The 15668-nt window shown below is 32.1% G+C and overlaps 1 protein-coding gene across 1 annotated transcript; it reads left to right on the forward strand.

Moving 5' to 3' along the window:
• The first annotated feature begins 441 nt into the window (after nt 1-441).
• Nucleotides 442-12174, forward strand: LOC109827558 (probable N-succinyldiaminopimelate aminotransferase DapC). The gene is made up of 9 exons (XM_020394563.1): nt 442-683; nt 8773-8903; nt 8976-9061; nt 9149-9243; nt 9840-9936; nt 10125-10239; nt 10473-10627; nt 10714-10839; nt 11864-12174. Exons 1-9 carry the CDS (start codon nt 502-504, stop codon nt 12092-12094), a joined length of 1218 nt encoding a protein of 405 aa, XP_020250152.1. The 5' UTR covers nt 442-501; the 3' UTR covers nt 12095-12174.
• The last annotated feature ends 3494 nt before the right edge of the window (nt 12175-15668 follow it).

A 15668-nucleotide genomic window follows, 5' to 3' on the forward strand; every position in this document is an offset into this window, starting at 1 on the left:
AATTAAGAAGAAGAAAAAAAAACCTCAAAATTTGTCATTTGTTATCTACATGCAATTACATGAAAAACTCTCCAAAGTTCGGGAGTATCTACAACGCCCTCAAAGTTCACGGGGGTTTCTCGAATAAATAATGTTTAGGTGTTATATCTGCAATACCCTCTAAGTTTAGGAGGGGTTTTCTGAAAATAACTCTACAAAAGTTTGAAAATGAGGTGTATTATACTGAAGTTATGAAAAACCAGCTAACTTACACCTCAGTTTATATTTCTCCCACCGAAGCTAATCTGTAGCAAAATCAGTATTTTGGTTACTGGGGGACCAAACTGCAGCACTCCTCCGGATTGGGTGTCATTCAGCAATTTCAAATAGTTGAGGGACCAGTATGAAATTACTAAATACTTGAAGGGTCCAATATGAAATGGTTGAAAATGTGAGCCGGAGCATATTATCTCCCCAATTCAGCCGCAGCCTCTCGAAACACGAAAACAAAGAAGCCATCAGATGGAGAAAAGACTCTCAAAGATTTCTCAAACCCTAACCCCATCCCCAATCCAAGAACTCTCCCATCTCGCCCAGCGATGCGGCGCCATCAACCTGGCCGAGGGCTTCCCGGACTTCGCCGCCCCGGCCCACATCAAGAACGCCGCCGTCTCCGCCATCAACTCCGATCTCAATCAGTACAGGTACTAAAAGATTGCCCATGTTCTTTCCTTTTCTTTGAATAATCGCTAATTAGCACATAAGTACCTCGAAGTTTCCATACTTTGCATGTGTGCACTCTGAATAGTTATCTGCGGTATGCAGCTTCTGTTGATTAAATGCTAGAAGAGAGGATTTTAGGAGGAGGAAGGGGAAAAAGGAGGGAATTTGATTGTGGGTTCGGAGAGTAAATTTCACAGGACTCCCTGATTTTTGGGGTGGCTTGCACAAAAACCCTCTGAACTTTGATGAAATTAGAGAAAACCCACTGAAGTTTAGCCAGTTTCACAAAACCCTTGTACTTTTGAAACGTTCTACTTGAACTTTCGGGTAATTTCCTTTCTGAAGTTTGTCGAGGACGAGTGGACAAAGGAAAACAGGAAAATATTAGGAGCTTTATTTTACGGATTTTCCAAGAGAGGGGGTTTTATATTTATTTTTTAAAGAAAGGTATTTAAATAGGTGGAACGTTTTTGAAAGTTAAGGCAGGTTATTTGAAACTCATCATTTAGGGAGTTTCTATAATTTTTAAACTTCGGATTTCTGAAGTTTTATCCATAGATGAATGAGGATTGAAGAGGAAGAAGCTAGGGAAGAAGAGTATTTTGACCATAAAACCTGACACCCTTAACTAAACTCGAGGGTAAAAATGTGGGTATGAAAGTGCTACAAAACAACTCAGGATATACATGACAATTTCAGAAAATTTTATGTAGATTTTGTGCTTATTTGACTCTAATAATATTCACGTTTAGATCCAATGTGAATTAATTAAGCAAAGTTCAAATTTCGCAATTCATGAGCTATAAGCAATTGTTTGTTTGTTTTTTCATTTTCATTTGTTTTGACCCAATGGGAAATAGTTACATGGAGTTCAAATTCACGATTTCATGAGCTATAAGCCACGATTTGTTTTACATTTTCATTCATTTCGACATAATGACAAGTAATGTTGTGGAGTTCAATATTCACGATTTCATAAGCCATAACCAATGATTTTTTCTTTTTCGTTCGTTTCAACCCAATATGAATTAATTAAGCAAAGTTCAAATTTAACGGTTCATGAGTTTAAGCTATAACCTATAATTTTTGTCCATTTTTGTTCTTTTTGACCCAATAATAATAATTAAGTGGAGACCAAAATTCACGATTTCATGAGCTATAACCTATATTACCCAGGTACTTCTATTAAGAAGCCATACCCATTCTCGACATGTTCTTGTAACCAAACTTCACGGACACCATTTCAATATATGCATGCATTTATTACGACATGTACTTAATTATATCATATATGTTTTAATTTAAAACACTTGCTAACCCTTCTTGGACATATAGCTTACACTTCAAATCCATTTCTTGAAAGTAGGTAAATATGGGGCCGGGTTTGTTTCAACCCATGCTCAAGTTAAAAATTATAAATTTAAAGGGTTGTTTAGGTGTCCAATTTAAAAAATGAGTAGTTTTCAATTTACAATAATCAATGTAATAAAAGAAACTTAAAAATATGATCGGAAGTTTAATTCTAATGGCACATGAAGTAAAAAAATAATGATCTCGTGTACATTATTAATTCAAATATATATATATATATATATATATATATATATATATATATACACACACACACACACACACACACGCACACACACACACACGTCCCCATATCATATATCTTACAATTTTGCCTTGTCACTTACCTGTACCTGCACTCTTACTAGTGCTTATACTTGTTTCCATGCAATTTAGGCTATAACCTATGATTTTTGTCCATCCTATCATTTTTCAACCGAATGGCGATTGATTAAGAAGTTCAATTTACACAATTTCATGAGTAATAAGCTAAGTTTTTTATATATATATATATATACACACACACACACACACACACACGCACACACACACACACGTCCCCATATCATATATCTTACAATTTTGCCTTGTCACTTACCTGTACCTGCACTCTTACTAGTGCTTATACTTGTTTCCATGCAATTTAGGCTATAACCTATGATTTTTGTCCATCCTATCATTTTTCAACCGAATGGCGATTGATTAAGAAGTTCAATTTACACAATTTCATGAGTAATAAGCTAAGTTTTTTGTCTATTTTCGTTTGTTTAGATCTTATATAACAAATAATGTTGCGGAATTCAAAATTCAAGATTTCATGAGTTATAACTCGCAATTATTATTCATTTTCTTTCGTTTCTACTCAATGACAAATAATTTTGTGGAGTTCAAAATTCTCGATTTTGATGAGCTATAACCCACGATTTTTGTTCATTGTTTGTTTTGACCAAATGACAAATAATTAAGCGGAGCTCGAAATTCATGATCTTCACGAGCAATAACATATGATTTTATTCATTTACGCACTTTTCTACTTAATGACAATTATATAGACGAAGTACAAATTTCACGATTTCATTAGGTATAATTCACAATCTTTGTCCATTTTGTTTGTTTTGACCTAATGGCTAATAATTCTGTAAAATTCAAAATTTACTATTTCATGCATTATAATCGATGATCTTTTTTATTTTCGTTTGTTTCGAACCAATGACAAGTGGTTAAGCAGAGCTCAAAATTCACGAATTTTAAATTTTTTTATCGATTTTTGTTTGTTTCACACAATATTAAATAACTTTATCGAGTTCAAAATTCTTGATAATATGAGCTATAACCCATGATTTTTGTTCATTTTGACCCATGATAAATAATTATGTAGAGTTCAAAATTTACGATTCATGAGTTAACCCTAGGTTTTTTCTATTTTTTGTTCATTTTAACGCAAGGGCAAATAATTTTACGGAGATCAAAATTCACGATTTCATGAGAACCTATGATTTTGTCCATGTTCGTTCGTTTCGACTCAATGACAAATAATTAAGTGGAGTTCGAAATTCATGATTTCATAAGCTGTAAACATACGATTTTTGACCATTTTTGTTTGTTTCGATTAAGAGGGAAAATTTTACGTGGAATTCAATATTCATGATTTCATGAGTTGTAGCCCACAATTTTTGTTCATTTTTATTTGTTTGGATCCGATGACAAATAATTATGTGGGGTTTCAAAATTAATGATTTCATGAGCTATAACCCTTAATTATTGTTCGCTTGGACTGAATGGCTAATCATTTAGCAGAGTTTAAAATTTACGATTTCATGAGTTATAACAACTACCAAGTCTTTATCTCATATGTTTAGGGTCGGCTACATGAATCATATTTTTTCATTCCATTCTGTTATAGGTCATCTCTTCTGTTAAGTTAGTCTTAATCATATCCTTCTTAATTGCTTCTAACCAAGTCATTCTAGGTTTAACTCTAGATCTCTTGGTCTCATTAACTCTAATATTATTATTTTTTCTAATCGGTGCACTAAGGGGTCTCCGTTATACATGACCAAACCATCTTAATCTATTCTTTCTTATTTTATCCTTAATAGGCATAACCTCTAATTTACTATGGATGCACTCATTTCTTATCCTACCTTTTAATGTATACCCACAAGGCCATCGTAACATTCTCATTTCTGCTACACTTATTTTTTAAACATGTTTCTTAATTGCTTAACGCTCTGACCCATAAAACATAGTTGGTCTTATAACCGTTCTATAGAATTTTCTCTTTAGTTTCATTGGTATTCTACGATCACATAAGACTCTTGAAGTACTCCTCCATTTCAACCATCCCGATATGATTCGATACATAACATCATCCTCTATCTTACCATCATGCCTAATGATTGATCTTAAATAACGAAAATAGTTAGTTTTAGGTATCTCTTGGCCATCAATATGTACCATAGACTCTCTTCCTTTCCTAGTTTTACTAAAAATACACTCCATATATTTTGTTTTTGTTCTACTAATTCTAAAACCTTTAGATTCAAGAGCTCGTCTCCATCTTTTTACTTTAGAAATAATACATCTTCAAGTTTCATCAACTAATACTATATCATCGGTAAATAACATACATCATGAGATTTCATCCTGAATGTGCTTAGTAAGTTGGTCCATAATTAATACAAAAAGATAAGAACTTAAAGCTGACTCTTGGTGTAAACCTATGGTAATAGGAAATGGTTTAGTCTTTCATTCATTAATTCTTACTATAGTTGTTATTCTATTATGCTTATCTTTAATCACATCAATATATATTAGATACATACTTCTTTTCTAACACCCACCACATTACCTCTCTAGGTACTTTATCATAAGCTTTTTCTAGATCGATAAAAATCATATGTAGGTCATTTCTCTTCTCTCTATATCTCTCCATCAAACGTCTCAAGATATGTATAGGTTCCATAGTTGCTTACCCAGACATAAAACCAAATTGATTTTCAGATATATTTGTCTTTTTTTTCTTAATCTTTGCTCAATTACACTCTCCCAAAGTTTCATAGTATGACTCGTGAGTTTTATACCTCCATAATTTGAACAACTTTGTATAATCCTTTATTCTTATATATCGGTATCAAAGTACTAATCCTTCACTCGTCCGATATTCTTTTCGTCTCGATAATCTTATTAAATAGTTTAGTTAAGCATCCTAAGCCTATATCAACAAGACATTTCAAAAATTCAATAGGGATATCGTCTGGTCTTATGGCTCTTCCACTTTTTTATGAGCCATAACCAATAATTTTATTTTTATTTTTGTTTGTTTCAACCCAATGACATATAATTAAGTGGAGTTCAAAATTCACGATTTTATGAGCTATAGCTCATAAATTTTGTCCATTTTCTTTCCTTTGGATGCAATGTCAAATAATTTTGCGAAGTTAAATATTCAAGATTTCATGGCCTATAATGATTTTTTACCATTTTCGTTCATTTTGACTCAATGACAATTAATTAAATAAAGTTTAAGTTCACAATTTTTTGAGTTATAAGTCTAGACTTTTGTCTATTTTTGTTCGTTTTGACCCAATGGCTAATAATCTGGTGAAGTTCAAAATTAACAATTTCATGAGCTATAATATACAATTTTTGTTCATTTTTATTTGTTTCAACCCAATGACACATAATTAAGTGCGGTTCAAAATTCATAATTTTTATGAGCTATAACCCATAATTTTTTTCCATTTACATTCATTCCGACGTTGTGGTAAATAATTTTGTAGAGTTCAAAGTTCATGATTTCATGCGATATAACCATTATTTTTTATTCGTTTTAATTCATTTCGATCCAATGACAATTTCAGTTTTCACGATTATGAGCTATATTTTCACTATTTTTGTCCATTTTTGGTCGTGTTGGTCCAATGACTAATAATGTTGAGTTATAACCTAGTAGCAAATAATTATGTGTATGAGGACTTCATGGGCTACAAAGCTAAGATTGCTGTCGACTTTCGTTTGTTTTGACCCATTGGCTTATAATTTTGCTGAATATAAAATTTATGATTTCGTGAGCTATAAGCCAAGAGTTTTGTACATTTTTGTTTGTTTCAATATAATGAAAATTATTTATGCGGAATTCAAAATTTACAATTTTCATGATCTATAACATATGATTTTTGACCATTTTCGTTCATTTTTGAAGCAATAGCAATAATTTTGTGAAGTTCAAAATTTATGATTTCATGAATAATAACCTATGATTTTTGCAGAGTTTAAAATTCACGATTTCATGAGCTATAACCTTATGATTTTCATAAATTTTCATTTGTTTCGATCCAATTGTCATTATTTAATCAAAGTTTTAAATTTCATGTTTTTATGAGCTATAGGTCACAAGTTTTATCCATTTTTGTTTGTTTAAGCCCAATTGCTAATAATTTTGCGAAATTCAATATCCATGATTTCATGGGCTATAACATGACTTTTGCAAAGTTTAAAATTCACGATTTCATGAGCTATAACTCAATGATTTTTGTTCATTTCGATCTAATGACCATTATTTAATCGAAGTGTATATTTCATGATTTCATGAGCTGTAAGTCACGATTTTTATCCATTTTGACCCAATAACTAATAGTTTTGCGGAATTTAAAATTCATGATTTCATGAGCTAGAGTTCGCTATTTTTTTGTTCATTTTAGCTAATGATAGAGTTCAAAGTTCATGATTTTTATGCCTTATAACCACGAGTTTCATCAATTTTCATTCATTTTGACTTAATGACAAATAAGTTTGCAGTGCTTAGAATTCACGATTACAAATTTTGTTCATTTCATTCATTCAAAGCTAATGACAAATAATTTTGCGCAGTTTAAAATTCATGACTTCATGAGCTATAACACATTAATTTTGCCTACTTTGTTTCTACTCATTGTCAAATAATTTTGCGAAGTTCAAAATTCACAATTTCATAAATTATAACCTTCGATTTTTGTTCATTTTTTCATTCGTTTCCATCCAGTGGGAAATAATTTTGTGAAAATAAAATTTAGGATTTCATGAGCTATGATTTACGATTTTTGTTCATTTTCGTTCGTTTCGACCCGATAGTAAATAATTATGTAGAGTTCAAAATTCACGATTTCATACGCTATAACCAATGGTTTTTGTCCATTGTTCATTTGGTTCGAATGACTAATCATTTTGCATAGTTTAGAATTTACAATTTTATGAGCTATAATCTACAATTTTTATTTATTTTTTATTTGTTTTGACCAAATGGCCAATAATTAATTGGAGTTTTGAATTCATTATTTTATGAGCTATAATTTACGATTTGTCGATATTCTTTCATTTGGACGCAATTACATAATTTTACGTAGTAGAAAATTCAAGATTTCATGACCAATAACTCATGAGTTTTCCATTTCATTCATTTCAACTCAATGGCAATTAATTAAGCGAAGTTCGAACTTCACGATTTCATGACCTATAAGTCAAGATTTTTGTCCATTTGCGTTCGTTTTGATGCAATGACTAATAATTTTGCGAAGTTTAATAGTTGCGATTTCGTGCGCTATAAGGCACGATTTTTTTCATTTTTAATTATTTTGAATTAACGGCAAATAATCTTGCAGAGTTCAAAATTCACCGTAAGCTATAACCCATGATTTATGTATATTTCATTTCATTTCAATTCAATGTGAATTAATTAAGCAAAGTTCAATTGTCATGATTTTATGTTCTATAGGCCACGATTTTTGGCTGTTTTTGTTTGTTTCAAATCATTAATTGGAGTTCAATAATCACGATCTCATGAACCCTTTGTCCATTTCGTTCATCTCGACTCAATGTGAATTAATTAAGCACATTTCAAATTTTATGATATCAAGAGCTATAAGGCATGGTTTTAATCATTTTCTTTCTTTTCAACCCAATGACAAATAATTATGTAAAGCACAAAATTAATGATTTCATGAGATATAAGCTATGATTTTTTGTCTACTTTTGTGCAATTTTGACATATAATTTTGTGGAGTTCAAAATTTACGATTTGATGAGCTATAACCTATGATTTTTCCATTTTTATTTATTTTAACTCAATGTGAATTAATTAAGTGAAGTTTAAATTTTACAATTTCATGAATAAGCCACGATTTTTGTCCATTTTTGTACGTTTCGACCTCGTGGCAAATAACTAAGCGAAGTTCAAAATTAACGATTTTATAAGTTATGACCCATAGCTTTTGTCCATTTACATCTGTTTTGACCTAATGACATAATTTTGCGGAATTCAAAATTCATGATTATATGAGCTATAAATCACGATTTTTGTTCATTTGACCCAATGACAAATAATTTTACAAAGTTCAAAATTCACGATTCATGTGCTATAACCCACGATTTTTATCAATTTTTGTTCGTTTTGATCTAGTGGCAAATAATTAAGCGCAATTCAAATTTCACGATTTCATGAACTATAAGCCATGCTTTTTTGTCCATTTTCGTTTATTTTCGACTATATGGCAAATAACTTTATGAAGTTTAAAAATCGTGATTTCATGAGCTAGTCATGATTTTTGTCCATTTTTGATTTTTTCAACCTAGTGACAATGGATTAAGCTTTGGTATAACCCATGATGCACCCACGACTTTTGCGTAGACTTGTGCTAATTAGACTTTCATAATTAGAAAATTTCTTATTTACTTTGGTTTCAGTCACGTGCAAGGCATATGCGACCTACTGGCAACCAGAATGAAATCGAGCCATGGTTTGGATATAGACCCTGATACAAACATAGTGATATGTTGTGGCCAGACTGAGGCTTTTGCTGCGACAATGTTTGCAAGTACTTATTATTGCCATTTTTTCTTGCTTTTTTTGTGTATTTTTTTGCCAGATTTGATTGATTGTGTGACAGTAATTGATCGAGGTGATGAGGTTTTGATATTGGATCCTGCTTTTGAGACATACGAGACCTGTATAAGATTGGCCGGAGGGGTTCCTGTGAGTTTTTTTCCCCTCATTTTTGGCTTGAAATACTTCAAAGATCTGAAATAAAACAGAAATGATTTTTTTATTTTCATATTTCAGGTATATGTGCCCTTGGATCCACCGCATTGGGCTTTGAATGTAGATAGATTGAGAAAATCTTTTACAAGCAGAACGAAAGCCTTGGTTCTAAACAGGTTGGTACTCATCACCAACTGAAATAACTTTTAGGGTTAATTGCATATAAACACTCTACATAATATGGGATTAGCCATTTAATGCCCTTAAGACACCTCACTACCAAGCACAACTTTTTGTGCTTGGTACCAAGCATACCCATATTTCTCATATATATATGAGATTAATGAGTATCATATGTCATATGAGAGGATTCTCTCATATACAATGATGTGGCACAATCTCCACCAAGTGTATTTAAGATAGATTGAGAAAATCTTTTACAAGCAGAACGAAAGCCTTGGTTCTAAACAGGTTGGTACTCATCACCAACTGAAATAACTTTTAGGGTTAATTGCATATAAACACTCTACATAATATGGGATTAGCCATTTAATGCCCTTAAACTTATAAGAAGTAACCAACTCTGTGTAGTACGGAGGGAATCAACAACTAACCCAAACTTTTATTATTCATTTTGTACCTTATAGTCACTGATGTTGCCAAGAGACAAATAATCAGACACCTGTATCATCTTACATACACGAAAGTATAAAGATATTATAAATTTGTTCAAAGCTTTATGATGTGTAAAAACTAATTGATAATAGCGCAGTCCTCACAATCCAACAGGCAAAGTTTTCAGCATGGAAGAGCTTGAAGCCATTGCTGGGGCTTGTTGTGAAATGGATTGCTTTGCAGTTACAGATGAAGTATATGTTTCTTATTCTGTTTATTTTCAATAAACTGCATTGAAAATACTAATTACGACGTTTACCTGCATTTACATGGAAAACCAATCCAAAACCATTACATATTCACTGGGAATGTGCGGAAACTATTAATTCTACAATTTTTTTTTGTACTTCCACTAAGGTTATGATTTGTATGCTTCTTTCAGGTTTATGAGTATATAACCTTTGATGCGAAAAAGCATATATCTCTTGCCTCTCTTCCTGGAATGCAAGAGAGGACTATTATCACTTCATCCCTGTCTAAGACTTTTAGTGTTACAGGTAGATAGTAATAGTAATCTAGTTCTTTTCGTCTATCTGATTTCGGTTTTGTAGTATCCTTCATCTAATTTTGACATAAACTATATTGTTTCCAGCTTTCTGAAATTAACCGTTTTATGACAACATCTACTTCCTTTATCTGTCAGTTTTTGTTTTCTAATTCTTAAGTAATACTATTGTCCTTCCTTTGCACTTTCAGTAATCAATTCTACTGTTTGTAAATATCTTAATAGGATGGAGAATTGGTTGGTCTTGTGCTTTAGCTAACATAGCATCAGCAATAAGGAACATTCATGTCAAAATTACAGATTCAGCGCCAGCTCCTTTTCAAGAAGCTGCATTAACTGCCCTGAAAAGTGCACCGGCATACTTCGAGTCTTTAAAACAAGTAAGTGCTAATTATTTTTCTTAGTAAAAGATTGTTGATTGTTCATATAACGGATTGAGCCTATGTAATAATTCCTAATCTTGAAGGATTATGAGAGGAAGAGAGATTACATTGTTGATGTTTTAGCTTCTCTTGGTCTCCAAATTCGATTCAAACCACAGGGATCATTTTTTGTGTTCACGGAGCTTCCCGAGACCTGGTTACTTTCCGATGTATGTTTATTTATCAGTAATCTTTCTTTATTTTCTCAGTCTTCCATGGTCTTTCATATTTTTATATGAGAACAACTAGTTCGTCTCATTTTTTTATGTGCAAATACCAGACAATATTGAATTGTTGACCTATTAGTACACATTCATGTCCAAATATTTCTAAAAATTAAATATGATGTGGACCCTCTTAGTGCCTACTGTATTTTTGAAAAATTGTGTAAGTTATGCAGTCTAATTGCGATTACTATTTCATGTTAAGATATTTTTGCAATTTGATTGTACTAAGGCCCTTTGAGTGATATTTTTTAATCATCGATAATTAATTTAGGCATGTCAACTACTGATCCTATAGTCAATTCAACTACTGATTTATGTTTGAATTTCTATCCCAATTTTAAAATGTTAGGCAGCCTATATTCTGGGAAAAACTTCCATATCAATATCTACTGATAGAACTGGCGGATAAAATAGCATAACATAATAGCTGTCAGTTGTAAAAAATAATCATCGACTCACTGAATCAATAGACTCCTAAGACATTAGTTTTACCTGGGGAATTCAGTTGTATGCATTTTCTCTTACCACAACAATTTTAATTTCTTCAGGCTTGATGTTTGTAGCTACCAAATTACTATTCTTCAAAATGTCAGTTCTCAGCAGCAAGATGATCTGTTTTAAATAAAAATGATTTATTAGAACATACCTAGAGAGCATACAGTGTTCTCTCACTTGTGATTATACGTAGTAATCCTGCCCTTTTCGGTACCATGTACTGTTATAAATATATGTTGTGATTGTTCTTGAACAGAAAAATAAATTCAATCCTTCATTGCCTAAACTATATTTTGGTTGTTCCTAAGCTAAATAATTACTGAATTGTGCAGGCTGACAATCCTTCATTGCCTAAACTATATTTTGGTTGTTCCTAAGCTAAATAATTACTGAATTGTGCAGGCTGATTTTGTTAGAGAACTAATAAAGAAAATTGGTTGTTCCTAAGCTAAATAATTACTGAATTGTGCAGGCTGATTTTGTTAGAGAACTAATAAAGAAAGCCGGTGTAGCGGCTGTACCTGGTTCTGGATTCTTTCACTCAGCATGTAACAATGGCGAGAAACATCACAACAGATATGTAAGGTTTTCTTTCTGCAAGAGTGATGCAACTCTTAATGCTGCTGCTCAAAAACTGCGAGAGCTCGCAAGAAGTAACGGACATTTGCAGATGTTTGAATTGGAAAAGGCTTCAGATGTTTGAATTGCTTTCCTTATTCATTTTGGTGAAAATCTTGTCTACTTAACATCATTGAATGATTTCTCAATCGGATGGGGTTTCCGCATTCTTGGATTGTGTATCTCAAGGCATATCTCCTACTCACTGCTAATTAATGGTGTTTCAACCAGGAAAAGGATCCTACCTAGAGGCCTGCGATCAGGAGATCCTTCGAGCCCATACGTATTCATCTTATGCGCTGAGGGATTCCCTCGTCTTCTTAGACAAGCAGAAGTTTACAAAAGTCTATCCGTGGTGTAGCGGCTTGTCAAAGTGGCCCTTGCATCTCACTTTTGTTTCATTACAGATGATGGTCTGCGTTTCGCCAGGGCGACAGAAGCAGAATGCAAAAAAGTTGTTGGAGGTAGTTCATTTATATGAAGAGGCCCAGGGTAGAGTGGTGAGCATAGAATGATCCTCTCTTGTTTTTGCTGTCCAAATGTTCTAAATGCTATCAAGCAGAGATTGTTGAGTATGATGGGCATTTGGGACTTCCTTCAACGATAGGGCGTCGAAAAAGAATGTTTGGAGTTTCGAAAGATAAAAATGTGGAAGAAAATCTGAGAACGTGGAAGAAAATCCGAGGGTGGAAGGAAAAATTGTTGTTGAAAGCCCGAGGAAGGTTTTTGTTAGGATCGGTGGACCAAGTGATTCCAACTTGTGGCATGTTGTGCTTTTTCACTTCCAAAAACATTATGCGAAGGACTCGACGCCGTGCGCTGTGGACGAGAAAACACCGGATGCTCCGTTGTCTTAACTGGGAAAATCTTTGCAAAACTAAAATAAATCGGGGCATGGGCTCCCAGGATTTTCAGGTGAAGTACGCCAATTAATTGCCAATGGATTGAAACAAATTAAAGTGGACAACATCGCGGGTATTCACGAAAATGGTGAATTTTGAGGAAAGAAACTTGATCGTTTATGAAACGAAACAACAAAAAATAAAAAAATTTGTGCTTTATAGCCCATAAAAAATTGTGAATTTTGAAGTACACTAATTTATCTACCATTTGGTTGAAACAAATGAAAGAGGACAAAGATCGAAGGTTATAAAGCATGAAAATGGTGAAAGCATGAAAATGGTGAACTTTCAGGAACAAAAGCTTAAATTACCATTGGATCAAAACGGACAAAAATGGCTAAAAATTATAGGTTATAGTTCATGAAAACCATGCATGAACTTTGAATTCTGTTTAAACTATTAGGTACAAATGAATGAAAATGGAAAAAAATTTGAGAATTATACATCATGAAATTGTGAATTTTGAATTCTTAATAATTATTTGTCATTTGTTATTTGTCATTTGGTCTAAACAGATAAAAATAAACAAAAATTCTAGGTTTACAGCTTGAATTTGGAATGAAAAGAGGAGTAATGCTTCCTCGCACGGGATATAGAATAGGACCACTTATGAAGATGGTAAACGAACGGAAATTGAACAAAAATCATTGGTTATAGCTTATGAAGATCGCAAATTTTGAACTTTGTTTAATTATTTTTTATTTTGTTGAAACAAATAAAAATAGATAAAAACCTAGGTCACAACTTATAAAAATCGTTTGTATTGTGCTCATGCTTAATTATTTGCTATTTGGTTGAAAAGAACAAAAATGAATAGAAATCGTGGGTTATAGCTCATGAAATTGTGAATCATGAAATCGTGAATTTTGAACTATGCACAATGCTTTACCATTTGGTCGAAACAAACAACAATTAACAAAAATGTTAGATTATAGCTTCTGAAATCGTGAATTTTGAACCCCGTAAAATTATTTGCCATTGGCTAAAAAGAACAAAAATGAACAAAAATCATGGATTATAACTTATGAAATTATGAATTTTGAACTCCGCATACTTATTGCCATTAGGTTGAAATGATCAAAGATGAACAAAATAATGGGTTAGCTCAGGAAAATGGGGAATTTTGAACTTCTTTCCTATTTTGTCAAAATTAATAAAAATGGGCAAAAACCGTAGGTTATAGGTTATAGCTCATGAAATCGTTAATTTTTGCCTTTCAAAAAATTATTTTACTACATGTGGAAAGCATTATAAATAGCCAACAAATCGTGGATTATAGCTCATAAAATTGTGAATTATAACTCATAAAATTGTGAATTATAACTCATGTAATTATTTGCCAATGAGTCGAAACCCCTAAAAATAAACAAAAATCGTGAGTTTTAGCTCATGAAATCATGAATTTTGGCTTCCGATAGATTATTTGTTAATGAGTCAAAACCACTATAAAAGACAAAAAAACGTGGGTTATAGCTCATGAAATTGTGAATTTTGGCCATCCGGAAAATTAATTGCCTATTGGTTAAAAACATAAAAATGGTCAAAATTTATGGATGATAGCTCATGAAATCGTGGGTTACAGCTTATGAAATCATTAATTTAAGCTTTTGAGAATTTATTTTCTTACAAATCAATAGCACTAAAATTAGCAAAAATTCGTTTGTTATAGCTCATGAAATCGTGAATTTTGACCTTTAGAAAATTATTTGCCTGCACTAGAAATGGCAAAATTTATTAGTTATAACTCATGAAATAATGAATTTTTTCTTTAAGGGAATTAATTGCCAACTAGTCGAAACCACTTAAAATGGTTTAAAATCGTGAGTTATAACTCATGAAATCATGAATTTTTTACTCCTAGAAATTGTTTGCTTACATGTTGAAACCATTAAATATGGTAAAAATTAAGTATTATATCTCATTAAATTGTGAATTTTGGTCTTCATGAAATTATTTAGGAACTGGTCGTAACCACTTAATGGTCAGATATCATGGTATGACGTAGTGAGTTTTCGCTTTCGGAAAATTATTTCCCGAAGGATCAAAACTACTAAATTGACCAAAAATCATGGATTATAGCTTATAAAATCATGAATTTTTGCCTCTCAAAAATTTACTTTCTATCACTAGAAATAGCCAAAAATAGTGGTTATAACTCAGGAAATATTGAATTTTGGCTTCAAGGAAATTAATTGCTAACAGGTCGAAATAATTAAAATGATGAAAAATCATGAGCTATAGCTTATGAAATTATGAATTTCTTCCTCCTGGAAATTATTTGCCTATAGGTTGAAACCACTATAAATGATCAAAAATTATGAGTTATAGCTCATTAAATTGGGAATTTTGGCCTCCGTGAAATTATTTGGAAACGGGTCGTAACTACTTAATGGCCAGAAATCATGGCTTATTGCTTATGATGTCGTGAGTTTTCACTTTCAGGAAGGTGTTTGCCTATAGATCAAAACCACTAAAAATAGCCAAAAATCATGGTTTATAACTCTTGAAATCGTGAATTTTTGCCCTCAAAAAAATCATTTGCCTACCTACGAAAACTATTAAAAATAGCTAAAATAAATTGTGAATTATAGCTCATAAAATTATAAATTATAGCTCAAGTAATTATTTGCCAACATGTGAAACCCCTAAAAACAGCCAAAACTCGCGGGTTATAGTTCATAAAATTATAAATTTTGGTTTCCGATAGATTATTTGCCAACATATCAAAAGCACTAAAATGTCAAAAAATAGTGATTT

The sequence above is a fragment of the Asparagus officinalis genome, unplaced genomic scaffold (assembly GCF_001876935.1).
Source record: "Asparagus officinalis unplaced genomic scaffold, Aspof.V1 AsparagusV1_Un291, whole genome shotgun sequence".
Taxonomy (NCBI): domain Eukaryota; kingdom Viridiplantae; phylum Streptophyta; class Magnoliopsida; order Asparagales; family Asparagaceae; genus Asparagus; species Asparagus officinalis.

Coding starts and splice junctions, on each gene's coding strand:
- LOC109827558 (XM_020394563.1), top strand. CDS start 502: ATGGAGAAAAGACTCTCAAAGATTTCTCAAACCCTAACCCCATCCCCA. Junction 684..8,772: donor TCCGATCTCAATCAGTACAG/GTACTAAAAGAT, acceptor CTTTGGTTTCAG/TCACGTGCAAGGCATATGCG. Junction 10,240..10,472: donor TAAGACTTTTAGTGTTACAG/GTAGATAGTAAT, acceptor ATATCTTAATAG/GATGGAGAATTGGTTGGTCT.